Source organism: Balaenoptera acutorostrata, chromosome 17, assembly GCF_949987535.1.
Source record: "Balaenoptera acutorostrata chromosome 17, mBalAcu1.1, whole genome shotgun sequence".
Lineage (NCBI taxonomy): Eukaryota > Metazoa > Chordata > Mammalia > Artiodactyla > Balaenopteridae > Balaenoptera > Balaenoptera acutorostrata.
In genome coordinates this window covers 18,889,891-18,904,954 of record NC_080080.1, presented here as the reverse complement: position 1 = coordinate 18,904,954, position 15,064 = coordinate 18,889,891, and the positions used below count along the sequence as shown (strand labels likewise).

Here is a 15,064-nt window from a genome sequence, read left to right as displayed (position 1 = left end):
TTTCTATGGTTTGTTATTCTGTATTTGGCTAAGTCAACTCAATGCCATCTTTACAGGGATTGGGTACAATACTATCTGTTAATTAGGCCTGTCTCCTGGGTGAGAAATACAAAGCTGGAGAAAGTCAAGGATTAGTGAGAATGGGAAGAGATTTTTCTTTTCTAAATTCTGCGAGAAAGACAGAATTTGCCATTAAAACACACACTCACACATTCGCGAATAGTGGTGTAAATGAAAGCCCAGTGAATGGAACGAATTACCTCCCATTTTTCTGCTTCTAATCTCTTAAGTTGGTGCTTAAATGTGATCAGTGGAGGGGTAGGGGTAGGATGGGGGAGAAACAGATGAGCCTATATGGGCCTGTTTCCTCGTCTGTAAAATAAGGTTGTTGAATTACAGCCTCCAAAGGCACACTTGGCATCTTCTGCGACTTGCAAATTGTTCCTTCTGGGTATAATTATTAGTCAGCCTTCTGATATTATCTGTGAGGTACCAAATCTGTATCCATAAACTAAAGCAATTGAGAAGTGTCAATGTATATACATTGCAGATGTGCTAAGGATTCATGGAATAGTGAAATCTGAAGGGTGAGGGTAGGAGAGGTTAATGAAGTAGATTTCTACTCCCTGCTATAACAATTACCACAATCTCAGGGGCTTAAATCAACAAAAATTTATTATCTTACAGTTCTGTAGGTCAGAAGCCTGATGTAGTCTCACTGGGTTTTAAAATCAAGGTGTTAGCTTTTCCTTTCTGGAAGTTCTAGGGGAGAATCTACTTCCTTGCCTTCTCTAGCTTCTAAAGACTTCCCACCGTCCTTGGTTTGTGGCCCACTTTGAAGTCAGCAGTGTCGCATTTCTCTGACCATTTTTCCATAATCATATCTCCCCCGAACATAGCCCAGAAAGTTTCTTTGCTTTGAATGATGTATGTGATTACATTTGGGCCACCCAGATAATCCTAGATAATCTCCCTACATTACTTCAAGATCCTAACTAAATCACACTTCAAAGTCCTTTTGCCACATAAAGTAATATATTCACAGGTTCTGGGGATTAGGACATGAACACTTCAGGGGCCTTTTTCTGCCTACCACACTGAACAAGGCATAACAGAAACATTGGTTCTCATTCAGAAAGAAACTCTTTCCCTCTAGCTACTCAGATAGTCACTCTTTATTCTTGAAACTCATTTCAATAAAATGATTTTGCCCTCAGGGTCCTATTCTAGGCTGTGATTCACCTGACACATATGCAGGTACACAAACACACATAAGACATGAACATAAAAAATGCCTCCAGATTTTAGCAAACGCATCCTCATTTGCACACCCAAATAAAGCTCTCCTTAGTTGTCATTTTACAAAGCCATATACTTATGGAAGACAGCTACATTGTCATGGTGCAAAACCCTTTTAGATCTCCTCTTTTCATTTCAAATTGCTAATGGGTCACAGAAGAAAATTTGATTGCTTTATCCTCACACATCTTTTTCTATTATCTCTGCTGCCAGGCTTCAGTCCACTTCCCAAAATGTGCTCCAGGGAACAAGAGTTCCAGAATATGTCAGCAGGGCTCAGAGAGCAAGGGGTTCTGGGAAAGAAGTCTCAGAGACAGTGTATACTAAAACTGTTTCTCAGAAAGTCATGACAAATTTTAGGATAGCAAAGACTTTGAGGCACCTTAAGGTGAAACAAAAAACCAAAACACTGGTTTAACTTGGTTAGACAATAAACAAATGTATTTGTGCAGTTTCCCTTAACCCAAGCTGGGTTGATCCTAACCGCAGAGGGATAGAATGCGATAGGAAAGAACAGGCTCTAGGAGTACTTGGGAGAGAACAGTGGGCTGTGGGAGGAGTAGAGAGTGAGACATGAATTACATTAGGTAAGTAGGACCCCACCCTACTTATCCATCTGGCCTTTTGTAGCTCTAGAATAGACTTTAAATATGGGACATAGAAAAATAGCAATACATTTTTTTCCTGGAAATAAAACACTTGTTAATAATATTACCTTCTGGGGCTTCCCTGGTGGCGCAGTGCTTGAGAATCTGCCTGCCAATGCAGGGGACACGGGTTCGAGCCCTGGTCTGGGAAGATCCCACATGCCGCGGAGCGACTGGGCCCGTGAGCCACAATTACTAAGCCTGCGTGTCTGGAGCCTGTGCTCCGCAACAAGAGAGGCCGCGATAGTGAGAGGCCCGCGCACGGCGATGAAGAGTGGCCCCCGCTTGCCACAACTGGAGAAAGCCCTCGCACAGAAACGAAGACCCAACACAGCCATAAATAAATTAATTAATTAATTAAAAAATAATAATAATAATAATAATATTACCTTCTACTATAAATCAACAGAAAAGGGCCAGTGATGGTGGCATTTATATCAGAGACAGCACTGAGTATTCTCTCAAAAGCCAGTTGTTCTCTGAACCATCCAGCCCAGACTTTTCCCTGTGCTTTGGGCTGGGAGGAGCCATATGCCTGCTGGCTGCCAGACTGGCGTGTCTAGTAAAGTAGGCTCAGTGTCATGGTGTAAAGGCCTTGATTGATTTCCCATGGATGTCTGTCTAGGAAGGCGTAAGGGAAAGAGACCAAGAAAGACGCACCGCCCCACTGAAAATAGCAGTGTGTTTCCTATAGTCGGTGCCAGGAAAATGCTTGCTTTCATGAACCCTGCTTTTAGCTGCTGACTTCCCAGGACAGAATGGGCATTAATGCTGTTGCGGTCATAATTCCTACCTGAGGCTTAAGCATAAGCTAAAATATGGTGTCTCCCCTTGCAGGAGAACAGATAGTGATGAAGCACATGGAAGAAGGGACCATGCATTTAGCTTGAAATCAATATAGGTAGAAAGGTCTAGTGCTCCATCATTTAAAGAGCGCTGCATTAGAAGTCAGGAAACCTAGGTTCTAGACGTGGCCCTCACATGACCTTAACTAGCTGTGTGAGCCATGTCACTTAAGCAATTTATCTAGCTTCTCAGAATGTCAATTTCCCAATTAATTCATTTAAAAATATTTACTGAGTAGCTACAATATGTACAAGAGACGTGAGGGACAAGGGTTCATGAGGGGTATAAAAGATGACCAAGATATTTTTCCACATTCATGGAAGAGCTAGAGAGAATGATGATTTTTGTTTTATATACGGAAGTATAATAAAAGTCAGACAGTGAGAAATGCCTTAAAGGAAAGACAAGGAAAGTTCCATTGAGGGAGACAGACAGTCAGAGACAGACATAGAGAGGGAGATAACCCCGTGCCCTCAGTTGAGGGTGTGAGGGGAACAGCTCCTGAAAGAGCGTGTGTTTTAATAGGATCTTCCACAGATGGGTGTGATTTCCACCTACAAAGACATGAAGACGGCATCCTTTAGATGGGGATTGTAATAAAGCATAAAGCAAACACAGGGCAACCCTGTCTGTTGTACCTTTTAATATTTTTCACGTCTCTTTCTTGCTTCATCACCACTGCCACAGTTTAATTTCAGACCCTCTTCATTTCTCACCAAGACTATCGTGAGAAGCTCTAATTGCTTCTCGTGAAATGAAGAGGGTTTAAACTGAATTAAGCAGAAGCCCCTTGCCTCTGCTCTAGCTCTGGTCTGTTCATTCTCCAGTTGCCAAAAGATCTTTCTAGTACAGATCTTTCTGTTGTGTCATTTCCTGGCTTGAATCTCCTCACTGGATCCCTGTCACCAGAGGATAGGGCCCAAATATTCAGCCACGTATACGTAGCCCTGGACGATGGGCCCTTACTTTACCCTCCGACTTGATCTGGCATCATCCTTTCTCTTGGAGGGATGACAACATCCCTTGGAGTTGTCACCCCAAATTATTTAAAGCTCCCCCAATATATGCCATCCTGTTTCACACTTCTTTTTTTTTTTTTTTTTTGCCTTTTGGGGATGCTCTTCCATTTGTCTGGGTTGCTTTCTCCTCCTTTCTCCACCTGGTGAGCTCCTGGCTATTCTCTCTCTTAAACTGTGCACTTTCTGTGTGAGGCCACCCGCATGTCCTCAGGCTGAGAGACTTCATTTCAGCTATCGATGTCCATCTCTCCACGAAAGGAGAGTTCCTTGAGGGCAATTTGATCATACTCATGTTCTTATTCCTAGACCCCAGCTCAGTATCACAGAGGGTACTTAATAAGTGTTTGTTAAAAGAAAGAATGAAGGTATGATTGTCTTCCAGTTAGGCTGATGTTCAGGTGAGTATGAGAAGATTATTCTTATAGATTGGGGGTCTGACGTGGGAGACATTTAGAGCTGAATGAGGGATGTTTTGATTTTGGTTAGCAGACATCTAATATTTGGAGCTTGGACCATGAGATCATTCTTCTTGCCTTCAGCACTAAAATTCTGTGAATCTATGAATGTAGCTACTGTATTTTCTTTTCTTTACATTTCAAGGGTTCCTGAAATTAAAGGAAAATGTGCCACTTTTTCTTGCCTACATGTACAGGGAATGTGTGTTTTCCCTCAAAGCATACTTTGGTGGAGTTATGAACCTTAACTCACTCAGGAATTTTTAGTTTGTTTTTGTTTTACTTTGCAAAAATCAAAGAAAAAATGTCAGAGAAGTTGGAATAAAAAATAATTTCTTGCCATTCAGATATATTCACTGAATGGATCTTTCTTGGAGACCGCCTAGCTACGTCCTGCAGCTACTTAGTAACAAGCATTGTGAGGCTGAGTTTGAGGAATTTCAGGCCCAATTAAATACATCCATCCCTATATACCAGAAGGTGCCCACAGCTGATGCTGTCCATTTACCTTATCACTCAGGTTTGCATTGTAGTTTCTTTTTCTTTTTTCTTCTTCTTCTTTTGTTTTTTTGGCTGCACAGCGTGGCATGCAGGATCATAGTTCCCCAACCAGGGATCGAACCTGCATCCCCTGCCGTGGAAGCGTGGAGTCTTAACCACTGGACCACCAGGGAAATCCCTGTAGTTTCTTTTTCTAAGTTTCAAGCATTTCAGACAAGACAACTTAATAAATGATAGCTAGCAATGGAAATATCAAAGAATACATTGGTTCAGAAACAAAAATACTCAAGATAAAATAGATTATAAGAAATGACTCAAGTAAAATGATAAGTCACTTGAAAAAAACAAAAAACCAACAAAACAAAACAAAACAAAAATCTAATTCTGAATGACTACAGTGAGGTTTGGGAGATATATGTTTGCTTTTTAAATTATTATTTAATTAGGAAAAATATTATCTTCACTGAAATAAAAGATTCTGGCTAGCAAATTTGTTGAGCAGTGTTCTCTTTCATGGCAGCAGTAGTGTGTACTGGGGAGAGTGCAGATTCTGGAGCTTAGCTGATTGGGTTCAGGTTCCAGCTTTTCCATTTTCTTATTGTGTGACCTTGGGCAAGTTATTTGTCTTCTCAGTACATCACTTCCCTTATATGTAAAATGGAAGTAATATCTCATAGGGTTGTTATAAAGAATAAATAAGTTTATATCATAGGAATCTTACAAGGATTAAATGACTTCATTTTATAGGGCTGTTATAAGAGTTAAATGAGTTAATACACCGAGGACAGTGCTTGGAACATGGTAAAATCAGCTTGAGTTTTAAACTACTAGTATTTACAGTTTCTTAATATATTAAAAATGTGAAATAGTTACTTATTTTTGTTTGCTGATTTTTGTTTTTGCTTTGCGTTGAATGCTTGCAAAGGAAGTAGGCAGCAGTCCTAGATTTATAATAAATATTTAAATATTGGACTTAGTTGAATGTTCGAGTGACTCTTTTATGCAAACAATGGGCTAGGTGGTTTTGGAAACATGAAGTAATATAAGTTATGGTTCCCAGTATTAGAAGTCTTACCATCCACACAGAGAGAAGAGAAATCCATGTAATGACTTGTCGCTATACTACAATAAAAATTTAGTGTCAAATAGGTGATACTTGAACTAAGTATTGCATTAGAATATTCCTATTGTTGATACCTAATTTATAAGGTATATGCTTAATACCTTTCTCACATTTCAAATGTTTTTATACACTGACTAGACCAGGTCTGTGAGAATGAGAAGTTGTAATTTTGATGAGCAGGAGGTGGGGAAGATGGGGCTAAATAACGAGACTTTGAATTCGAGGACTTTGACTTTGTCACATGGATGTCTAAGAATCACTGAGTGATTTTTGAATAGAGGAAGAACTGCCATCAATCAACAGTCACTGAGCTTTCTAAGTTGTATGCTGGTAGTATCTGAGGAGGATGAGACTAGTGGTTGTGTAGAGAATGAACTGGAAGGGAGGGTTTTTAGTTTGAGAAGCCAGCTAGAAGAAAGTTGCAAATGCCCTGGTGTGAGACGGTTAGGGTAGCACCTCGTTGGTGGAGTAGAAGGGATGGATATAAGAGGAATTGCAATGCAAAAAGTGTGCATGTACGTGTGTGTATGTGTGTGTAATAGACATGCAAGAGGCAAGGGAAGGGACATTCACAGAAAGATAGACAAGATGAAAAGGCAGAGGACTATGTACCAGATGAAGGAACAAGATAAAACCCCAGAAAAACAACTAAATGAAGTGGAGATAGGCAACCTTCCAGAAAAAGAATTCAGAATAATGATAGTGAAGATGATCCAGGACCTCGGAAAAAGAATGGAGGCAAAGATAGAGAAGATGCAAGAAATGTTTAACAAAGACCTAGAAGAATTAAAGAACAAACAAACAGAGATGAACAATACAATAACTGAAATGAAAAATACACTAGAAAGAATCAATAGCAGAATAACTGAGGCAGAAGAATGGATAAGTGACCTGGAAGACAGAATGGTGGAATTCACTGCTGCAGAACAGAATAAAGAAAAAAGAATGAAAAGAAATGAAGACAGCCTAAGAGACCTCTGGGACAACATGAAACGCACCAACATTCGTATTACAGGGGTCCCAGAAGGAGAAGAGAGAGAGAGAAAGGACCCGAGAAAATATTTGAAGAGATTATAGTTGAAAACTTCCCTAACATGGGAAAGGAAATAGCCACCCAAGTCCAGGAAGTGCAGAGAGTCCCTGGCAGGATAAACCTAAGGAGAAACATGCCGAGACACATAGTAATCAAATTGGCAAAAATTAAAGACAAAGAAAAATTATTGAAAGCAGAAAGGGGAAAACGACAAATAACATACAAGGGAACTCCCATAAGGTTAACAGCCGATTTCTCAGCAGAAACTCTACAAGCCAGAAGAGAGTGGCATGATATATTTAAAGTGATGAAAGGGAAAAACCTACAACCAAGATTACTCTACCCGGCAAGGATCTCATTCAGATTCGATGGAGGAATCAAAAGCTTTACAGACAAGCAAAAGCTAAGAGAATTCAGCACCACCAAACCAGCGCTACAACAAATGCTAAAGGAACTTCTCTAGGTGGAAAACAAAAGAGAAGAAAAGGACCTACAAAAACAAACCCATAACAATTAAGAAAATGGTAATAGGAACATACATATCGATAATTACCTTAAACGTGAATGGATTAAATGCTCCAACCAAAAGACACAGACTGGAGTAGCAATTCTCCTATAAGACAAAATAGACTTTAAAATAAAGACTATTACAAGAGACAAAGAAGGACACTACAAAATGATCAAGGGATCAATCAAAGAAGAAGATATAAAAATTGTAAATATTTATGTACGACATAGGAGCACCTCAGTACATAAGGCAAATACTAACAGTCATAAAGGGGGAAATCGACAGTAACACAATCATAGCAGGGGACCTTAACATCCCACTTTCACCAATGGAGAGATCATCCAAAATGAAAATAAATAAGGAAACACAAGCTTTAAATGATACATTAAACAAGATGGACTTAATTGCTAATTATAGGACATTCCATCCAAAAACAACAGAATACACATTCTTCTCAAGTTCTCATGGAACATTCTCCAAGATAGATCATATCTTGGGTCACAAATCAAGCCTTGGTAAATTTAAGAAAATTGAAATTGTATCAAGTATCTTTTCCGACCACAACACTATGAGACTAGATATCAGTTACAGGAAAAAATCTGTAAGAAATACACATGGAGGGTAAACAACACACTACTTAATAACCAAGAGATCACTGAAGAAATCAAAGAAGAAATAAAAAAAATACCTAGAAACAAATCACAATGAAAACACAATGACCCAAAACCTATGAGATGCAGCAAAAGCAGTTCTAAGAGGGAAGTTTATAGCTATAGAAGCCTACCTCAAGAAACAAGAAACATCTCAAATAAACAACCTAACCTTACACCTAAAGCAACTAGAGAAAGAAGAACAAAAAAACCCTAAAGTTAGCAGGAGGAAAGAAATCATAAAGATCAGATCAGAAATCAATGAAAAAGAAATGAAGGAAATGATAGCAAAGATCAATAAAACTAAAAGCTGGTTCTTTGAGAAGATAACAAAATTGATAAAACATTAGCCAGACTCATCAAGAAAAAAAGGGAGAAGACTCAAATCAATAGAATTAGAAATGAAAAAGGAGAAGTAACAACCAACACTGCCAAAATACAAAGGATCATGAGAGATTACTACAGGCAACTATATGAATAAAATGAACCTGGAAGAAATGGACAAATTCTTAGAAAAGCACAACCTTCCGAGACTGAACACGGAAGAAATAGGAAATATGAACAGACCAATCACAAGCACTGAAATTGAAACTGTGATTAAAATTCTTCCAACAAACAAAAGCCCAGGACCAGATGGCTTCACAGGCCAATTCTATCAAACATTTAGAGAAGAGCTAACACCTATCCTTCTCAAACTCTTCCAAAGTATAGCAGAGGGAGGAACACTCCCAAACTCATTCTACGAGGCCACCATCACTCTGACACCAAAACCAGACAAAGTTGTCACAAGGAAAGAAAACTACAGGCCAATATCACTGATGAACATAGATGCAAAAATCCTCAACAAAATACTAGCAAACAGAATCCAACAGCACGTTAAAAGGATCATACACTATGATCAAGTGGGGTTTTTCCCAGGAATGCAAGGATTCTTCAATATATGCAAATCAATCAACGTGATACAGCATATTAACAAATTGAAGGAGAAAAACCATATGATCATCTCAGTAGATGCAGAGAAAGCTTTCGACAAAATTCAACACCCATTATGATAAAAACCCTCCAGAAAGTAGGCATAAAGGGAACTTTCCTCAACAAAATAAAGGCCATATATGACAAACCCACAGCCAACATCATCCTCAATGGTGAAAAACTGAAAGCATTTCCTCTAAGATCAGGAACAAGACAAGGTTGCCCACTCTCACCACTATTATTCAACATAGTTTTGGAAGTTTTAGCCACAGCAATCAGAGAAGAAAAAGAAATAAAAGGAATCCAATTCAGAAAAGAAGAAGTAAAGCTGTCACTGTTTGCAGATGACATGATACTGTACATAGAGAATCCTAAAGATGCCACCAGAAAACTACTAGAGCTAATCAATGAATTTGGTAAAGTAGCAGGATATAAAATTAATGCACAGAAATCTCTTGCATTCCTATACACTAATGATGAAAAATCGGAAAGGGAAATTAGGAAAACACTCCCACTTACCAATGCAACAAAAAGAATAAAATAACTAGGAATAAACCTACCTAGGGAGACAAAAGACCTGTATGCAGAAAACTATAAGACACTGATGAAAGAAATAAAAGATGACACAAACAGATGGAGAGATATACCATGTTCTTGGATTGGAGGAGTCAATATTGTGAAAATGACTATACTACCCAAAGCAATCTACAGATTCAATGCAATCCCTATCAAATTACCAATGGCATTTTTTACAGAACTAGAACAAAAACCCTTAAAATTTGTATGAAGACACAAAAGACCCCAAATAGCCAAAGCAGTCTTGAGGGAAAAAAACGGAGCTGGAGGAATCAGACTCCCTGACTTCAGACTATACTACAAAGCTACAGTAATCAAGACAGTATGGTACTGGCACAAAAACAGAAATATAGATCAATGGCACAAGATAGAAAGCCCAGAGATAAACCCACACACCTATGGTCAACTAATCTATGACAAAGGAGGCAAGGATATACAATGGAATAAAGACAGTCTCTTCAATAAGTGGTGCTGGGAAAACTGGATAGTTACATGTAAAAGAATGAAATTAGAACACTCCCTAATACCATACCCAAAGTAAACTCAAAATGGGATAGAGACCTAAATGTAAAACCAGACACTATAAAACTCTTCGAGGAAAACATAAGAAGAACACTCTTTGACATAAATCACAGCAAGATCTTTTTCATCCACCTTCTAGAGTAATGGAAATAAAAACAAAAATAAACAAATGGGACCTAAGGAAACTTAAAATCTTCTGCAAAGCAAAGGAAACTACAAACAAGACGAAAAGACAACCCTCAGAATGGGAGAAAATATTTGCAGATGAATCAACGGACAAAGGATTAACCTTCAAAATATATAAACAGCTCATGCAGCTCAATATTAAAAAAACAAACAATCCAATCCAAAAATGGGCAGAAGACCTAAATAGACATTTCTCCAAAGAGGACATACAGATGGCCAAGAAGCACATGAAAAGCTGCTCAACATCACTAATTATTAGAGAAATGCAAATCAAAACTACAATGAGGTATCACCTCACACCAGTTAGAATGGGCATCAGAACATCTACAAACAACAAATGCTGGAGAGGGTGTGGAGAAAAGGGAACCCTCTTGCACTGTTGGTGGGAATGTAAATTGATACAGCCACTATGGAGAGGAGCATGGAGGTTCCTTAAAAAACTAAAAATAGAACTACCATACGACCCAGCAATCCCACTACTGGGCATATACCCAGAGAAAATCATAATTCAAAAAGACACATGCACCCCAATGTTCATTGCAGCACTATTTACAATAACCAGGACATGGAAGCAACCTAAATGCCCATTGACAGATGAATGGATAAAGAAGATGTGGTACATATATACAATGGAATATTACCCAGCCATAAAAGGAACGAAATTGAGTCATTTGTAGAGACGTGGATGGATCTAGAGACTGTCATACAGATTGAAGTCAGAAAGAGAAAGACAAATATATCGTATATTAACGCATATATGTGAAACCTAGAAAAATGGTACAGATGAACCAGTTTGCAGGGCAGAAATTGAGACACAGATGTAGAGAACAAACGTATGGACAGCAAGGGGCGAAAGTGGCAGGGGCGGTGGTGATGTGATGAATTGGGAGACTGGGATTGACATATATACACTAATATGTATAAAATGGATAAGTAATAAGAACCTGCTGCATAAAAAATAAATAAAATAAAATTCAAAAAAAAATGAGGCAAGGGAAGGAAGGATAAAAGATATAACCAGTGGTGGGCTTGGGCTGGCTTGTACATGCTTGGGAGAGTAGATTTTGTGCTTCTCTTCCCTTTGAAACTCCATCTTCAGTGACAGCACATTTGTCACTTGAAATCAGCCATAGTACAAGTACACCTCTGAAAACAGCAAACAGTACAGGTGAGGGCATTTCCTTTTTCCAGAAAGCCAGTTTACCTGCACACCGTGGGGTGAACCCAGAATTTTGAATTTGGATGACTAACTGAATAGAGATTTTGGAGATGATATGAGTTTGATTTGGGACCTGTTGAGCTTATAGTAACAACTGGGAACAGTCTGACAATGTGGCAAATTCCATCTGTAAATGGCACTCACTATCCTTTTGATAGAGACTATAAAATGATGTTCAATAAATCTATTACGCTGCCTTGGAGTTGAAACAAAAAGATGAAATTCTTCTGAAGACACATGTTTTGCATTATACATGTAATTTCATTGCAGAAACACTAAAAACGCCATTGTTGTATCAGTAAAAGTTTTTACAGATATGATAAAGTTTCCTATGGATCAAAGAGTAGCTAAGCCACAAAACAAAATAATGATTCAGCTGAGAATTCGTGTTAATACAAGCTCGTATTATCAGGGAGACTCAAGGAGAAAGAATTGTTTGCTGTTATTCTGGATGGAAAGCAGGGTGAGGATGTGGGATTTCACTGATTTCATCTTTTACTTGAACTCTTAAGTTGGAAGATGTTTTCCTTTCTGTGAGAGGTATTCTTTCAAAAATTAAAACAGTTTATCTTTTCAGCAGAGATTTGTGTAATCAATTATGCAGCATCAGTAAAGTACAATTCAGAGGGTGGTGTTTTGTGCGAAAAGATGTGAATGACTTATTCAGTGACACTATATTACAAAGCAGTATTGCTGCATGATCCCAATTTTGTATTCAAACATATTGTGTCTGTGCATTCAAAGGCTGGAGGAGTAAAATGTTTAAAAGAGCTATCTCTGCTTGATGAGATTACCAGTTGCTGTTTGTTTAACCCTGTTGCTGTGTATCTATTTTTGCTGTAGAATTATGAGAGCTAATAAAAAATGTTGACACAATAAGAAAAGATACACTATCATGCTTGGCTGAGTGCAGTGTCACAAGTAACTTGACAATTTAAAATTTTACAGGGTGTCCCTGGAGTAAAGGGAGAAAGAGGAGAACGAGTAAGTATCCTCTGGACTGTTGACCAGCCGCAGCTGACTGTACACCTTTTGTTGCATAAGCCTGATAAAGGATAACCATTTACTATCATGATTACTCATTGCTCTAATACCACTCCTCCTCTTCCCCCTCTCCTCAACTGGCTTGACTGTGAGCACATTTTCAAGTGGAAAGCACTCTGTGGGCTAGAAGTCAGGAGTGCTGGCTTCTAGTTGCAGATCTGCTACTATCCAGCTAGATGACCTTGGGCCATTTCTTTAAGGCTAAAATGGAGAGAATCAAACTCATCTAACTCACAAAGTGGATTTAATGAAGACATCATATAATGGATGTGAAAAGGCTTCAGAAAAGTAAAAGCTCTATTCAAAATGCCAAGCGGTAGATTGAGGCTTGTGTATTTCCAATATGGGAACCAAGGAAGACAAAGGCAGCATGGAATCAAAGAACTGGCTGTGAAACTTAAATCAGTTTATTTTAGGGGCCTTCTATCTCCTTTGAGAAATTGTGCCACTGCTCATATAATTGTGCTGTCGGCTCTAGTAGAAACAGCAGTGACCTTGGACTCATCCAGTTACCTCTGTGAAAATTTGGGCAGTATGTTTAACTCTGTTCATCTGTAAGATGGATTTAACATCTTTCCTCTGAGTTGCTATTAGTATTAAGAAAGCCAGTGGTTGAGAAATTGCTGTATTTTACAAGCTCTAAAGAGCGATAAATAAGGCATTAAATATGTATGGGTTTATTACAAAACTATTACATGTTTTGGTATCTGGGGCCAGAAACACTTGAACTTTTTAATTTAATAAAGGCTCTCAGGAACCTTGTACCATGCGTGTCCGATTGCTTATACCTCCTCCGTGTGCACCATGGTGGTCAATCCTACCTGTTGCTAGGAGCCAAAGAGCCCAGGTTGGGAACAATGGGTCAAGTCCCATTTCCATCCGGGAAGTCCTGCCGTTGGCTGGGTTTGAGGCTGAGAGTCAGCAGTCTGCTTTTTTCTCATCCAGGGTGACCTACAGTCTCAAGCCATGGTGAGAGCAGTGGCCCATCAGGTGTGCGAACAGCTGATCCAAAGTAAGTGCGTTATAGTCACAGATGTTTCCTATTACTCGTCCAAATGGGAATTTGCCTTTCGCACAAGCGTAAAGACTAAGCTTTGTCTTGTTGCAGAAACATAAGCTTTACAGATGCCCATCACTAACCCATCTAAGTGATCATTACATATTACCCTAGAGTTCTGCATCGATGGTGCAGAGGCCAAGTTCCTCTCTGTTGTTTGTCCAAAAACTCTCTGTTTGCCCATATAGGTTTAACTTGACTACCCATATCAAATCTTTTATTTCTTCTTCGTCTCTCCAAATGGATAGATTTTTTTCTCAAGTCCTCAGCACTTGAAAACTGCCAAACTAAGGCATCAGAAGCTACCTTCAAGCCACTAGATTTAAATCCATATCTCTTTCTTACCCATTTCTTTTGCTTAGCCCAAGGCCCTTCCCTTTATTCTTTAAGATTTATACCAAAAAGAATGCAGACACACAAACATACATGCACACATGGGGACAGGCTTCATGTGAACATTTGACATGATACTTGGGCTCCGTGCCAAAAATTACACTGGAACACACTTTACGTCACACCTGTCCCATTTCTTCATTTTAAACTTGAACTTTCCCACAGGCCAGTATTTCAGTTACTGATTCACGCTCATTCACTTACATACCCACGCATCTGTGCATTTCTCCCCTGCCCACTGACTTTATATTTTGTCTCAGTAATCTAACCAGAGGGTTACTAGAGTGGGCCCTTCTCTCTGTCAGTCATTTGTTTAGTTCCACAAAGATCTGAGGCCACATGGAGATGAAATATTCCTCTCGAACCCAGACAGCTCTGGCCTGGCTCTGCTGTCAAGCCCCCCGGTTCTGTAGCATCCACCATCTCCAAGGCCGACATTACCTAAGCGGCTGCCTTAACAGCTTTGAGGTTATATTTTTTTAACCCGGGAAGTTTGGGAGTCTTGTAAGTGTCCAAGAAGGCGCTATTGGCTGGGTCCAAAATTCCATCTGCAGTAGATAAACCCAGATCTCACCCTGCAGAAAGCATGGAGTGAAGGTCTACAGGGGCTTGGAAGAGTTTTCATTAAGACGTAAATCTTAGGGCAAACTGAATACAAAGCTACTATCTTCAGATGTAGTAGTAATGCTCCCTATATTTTAACTTTATTTCATTTTGTATTATATTGCCCAAACTAGTGGTTGTGAAAGAGGGAATTTATCAGTTAAATGAAACTACTTAAGTTTAATGCCAAAATAGGATCTCTGAAAATACAATTAATTATAAAAGGGAAACAACATTAAGTAGAATATGTCCAAAGCTAACCTGTACCTTGGATTATTTTGTAAGTTTCTCATTTCAAGTATCCACTGTAAATGGGTGGGTAATGATTTTAAGGAAACCTAAGGGTTAAATCCTAATATGACTCACTGACCATAATATAAGGAAGATTTCACAATAGTTGCTAACTTATTC

General features: G+C 38.9%; 1 protein-coding gene across 5 annotated transcripts in view; it reads left to right on the top strand.

Annotated features, from left to right (window-relative positions):
- COL14A1 (collagen type XIV alpha 1 chain) overlaps positions 1-15,064 on the top strand; it is a 243,696-nt gene that overhangs the window by 201,719 nt on the left and 26,913 nt on the right. For all 5 annotated transcript variants that reach the window (XM_007188834.3, XM_007188835.3, XM_007188833.3 and 2 more), the window contains exons 43-44: positions 12,505-12,540; positions 13,546-13,612. In XM_007188834.3, the coding sequence (XP_007188896.2) occupies positions 12,505-12,540; positions 13,546-13,612 (103 nt within the window). The remainder of the gene's footprint in view (positions 1-12,504; positions 12,541-13,545; positions 13,613-15,064) is intronic.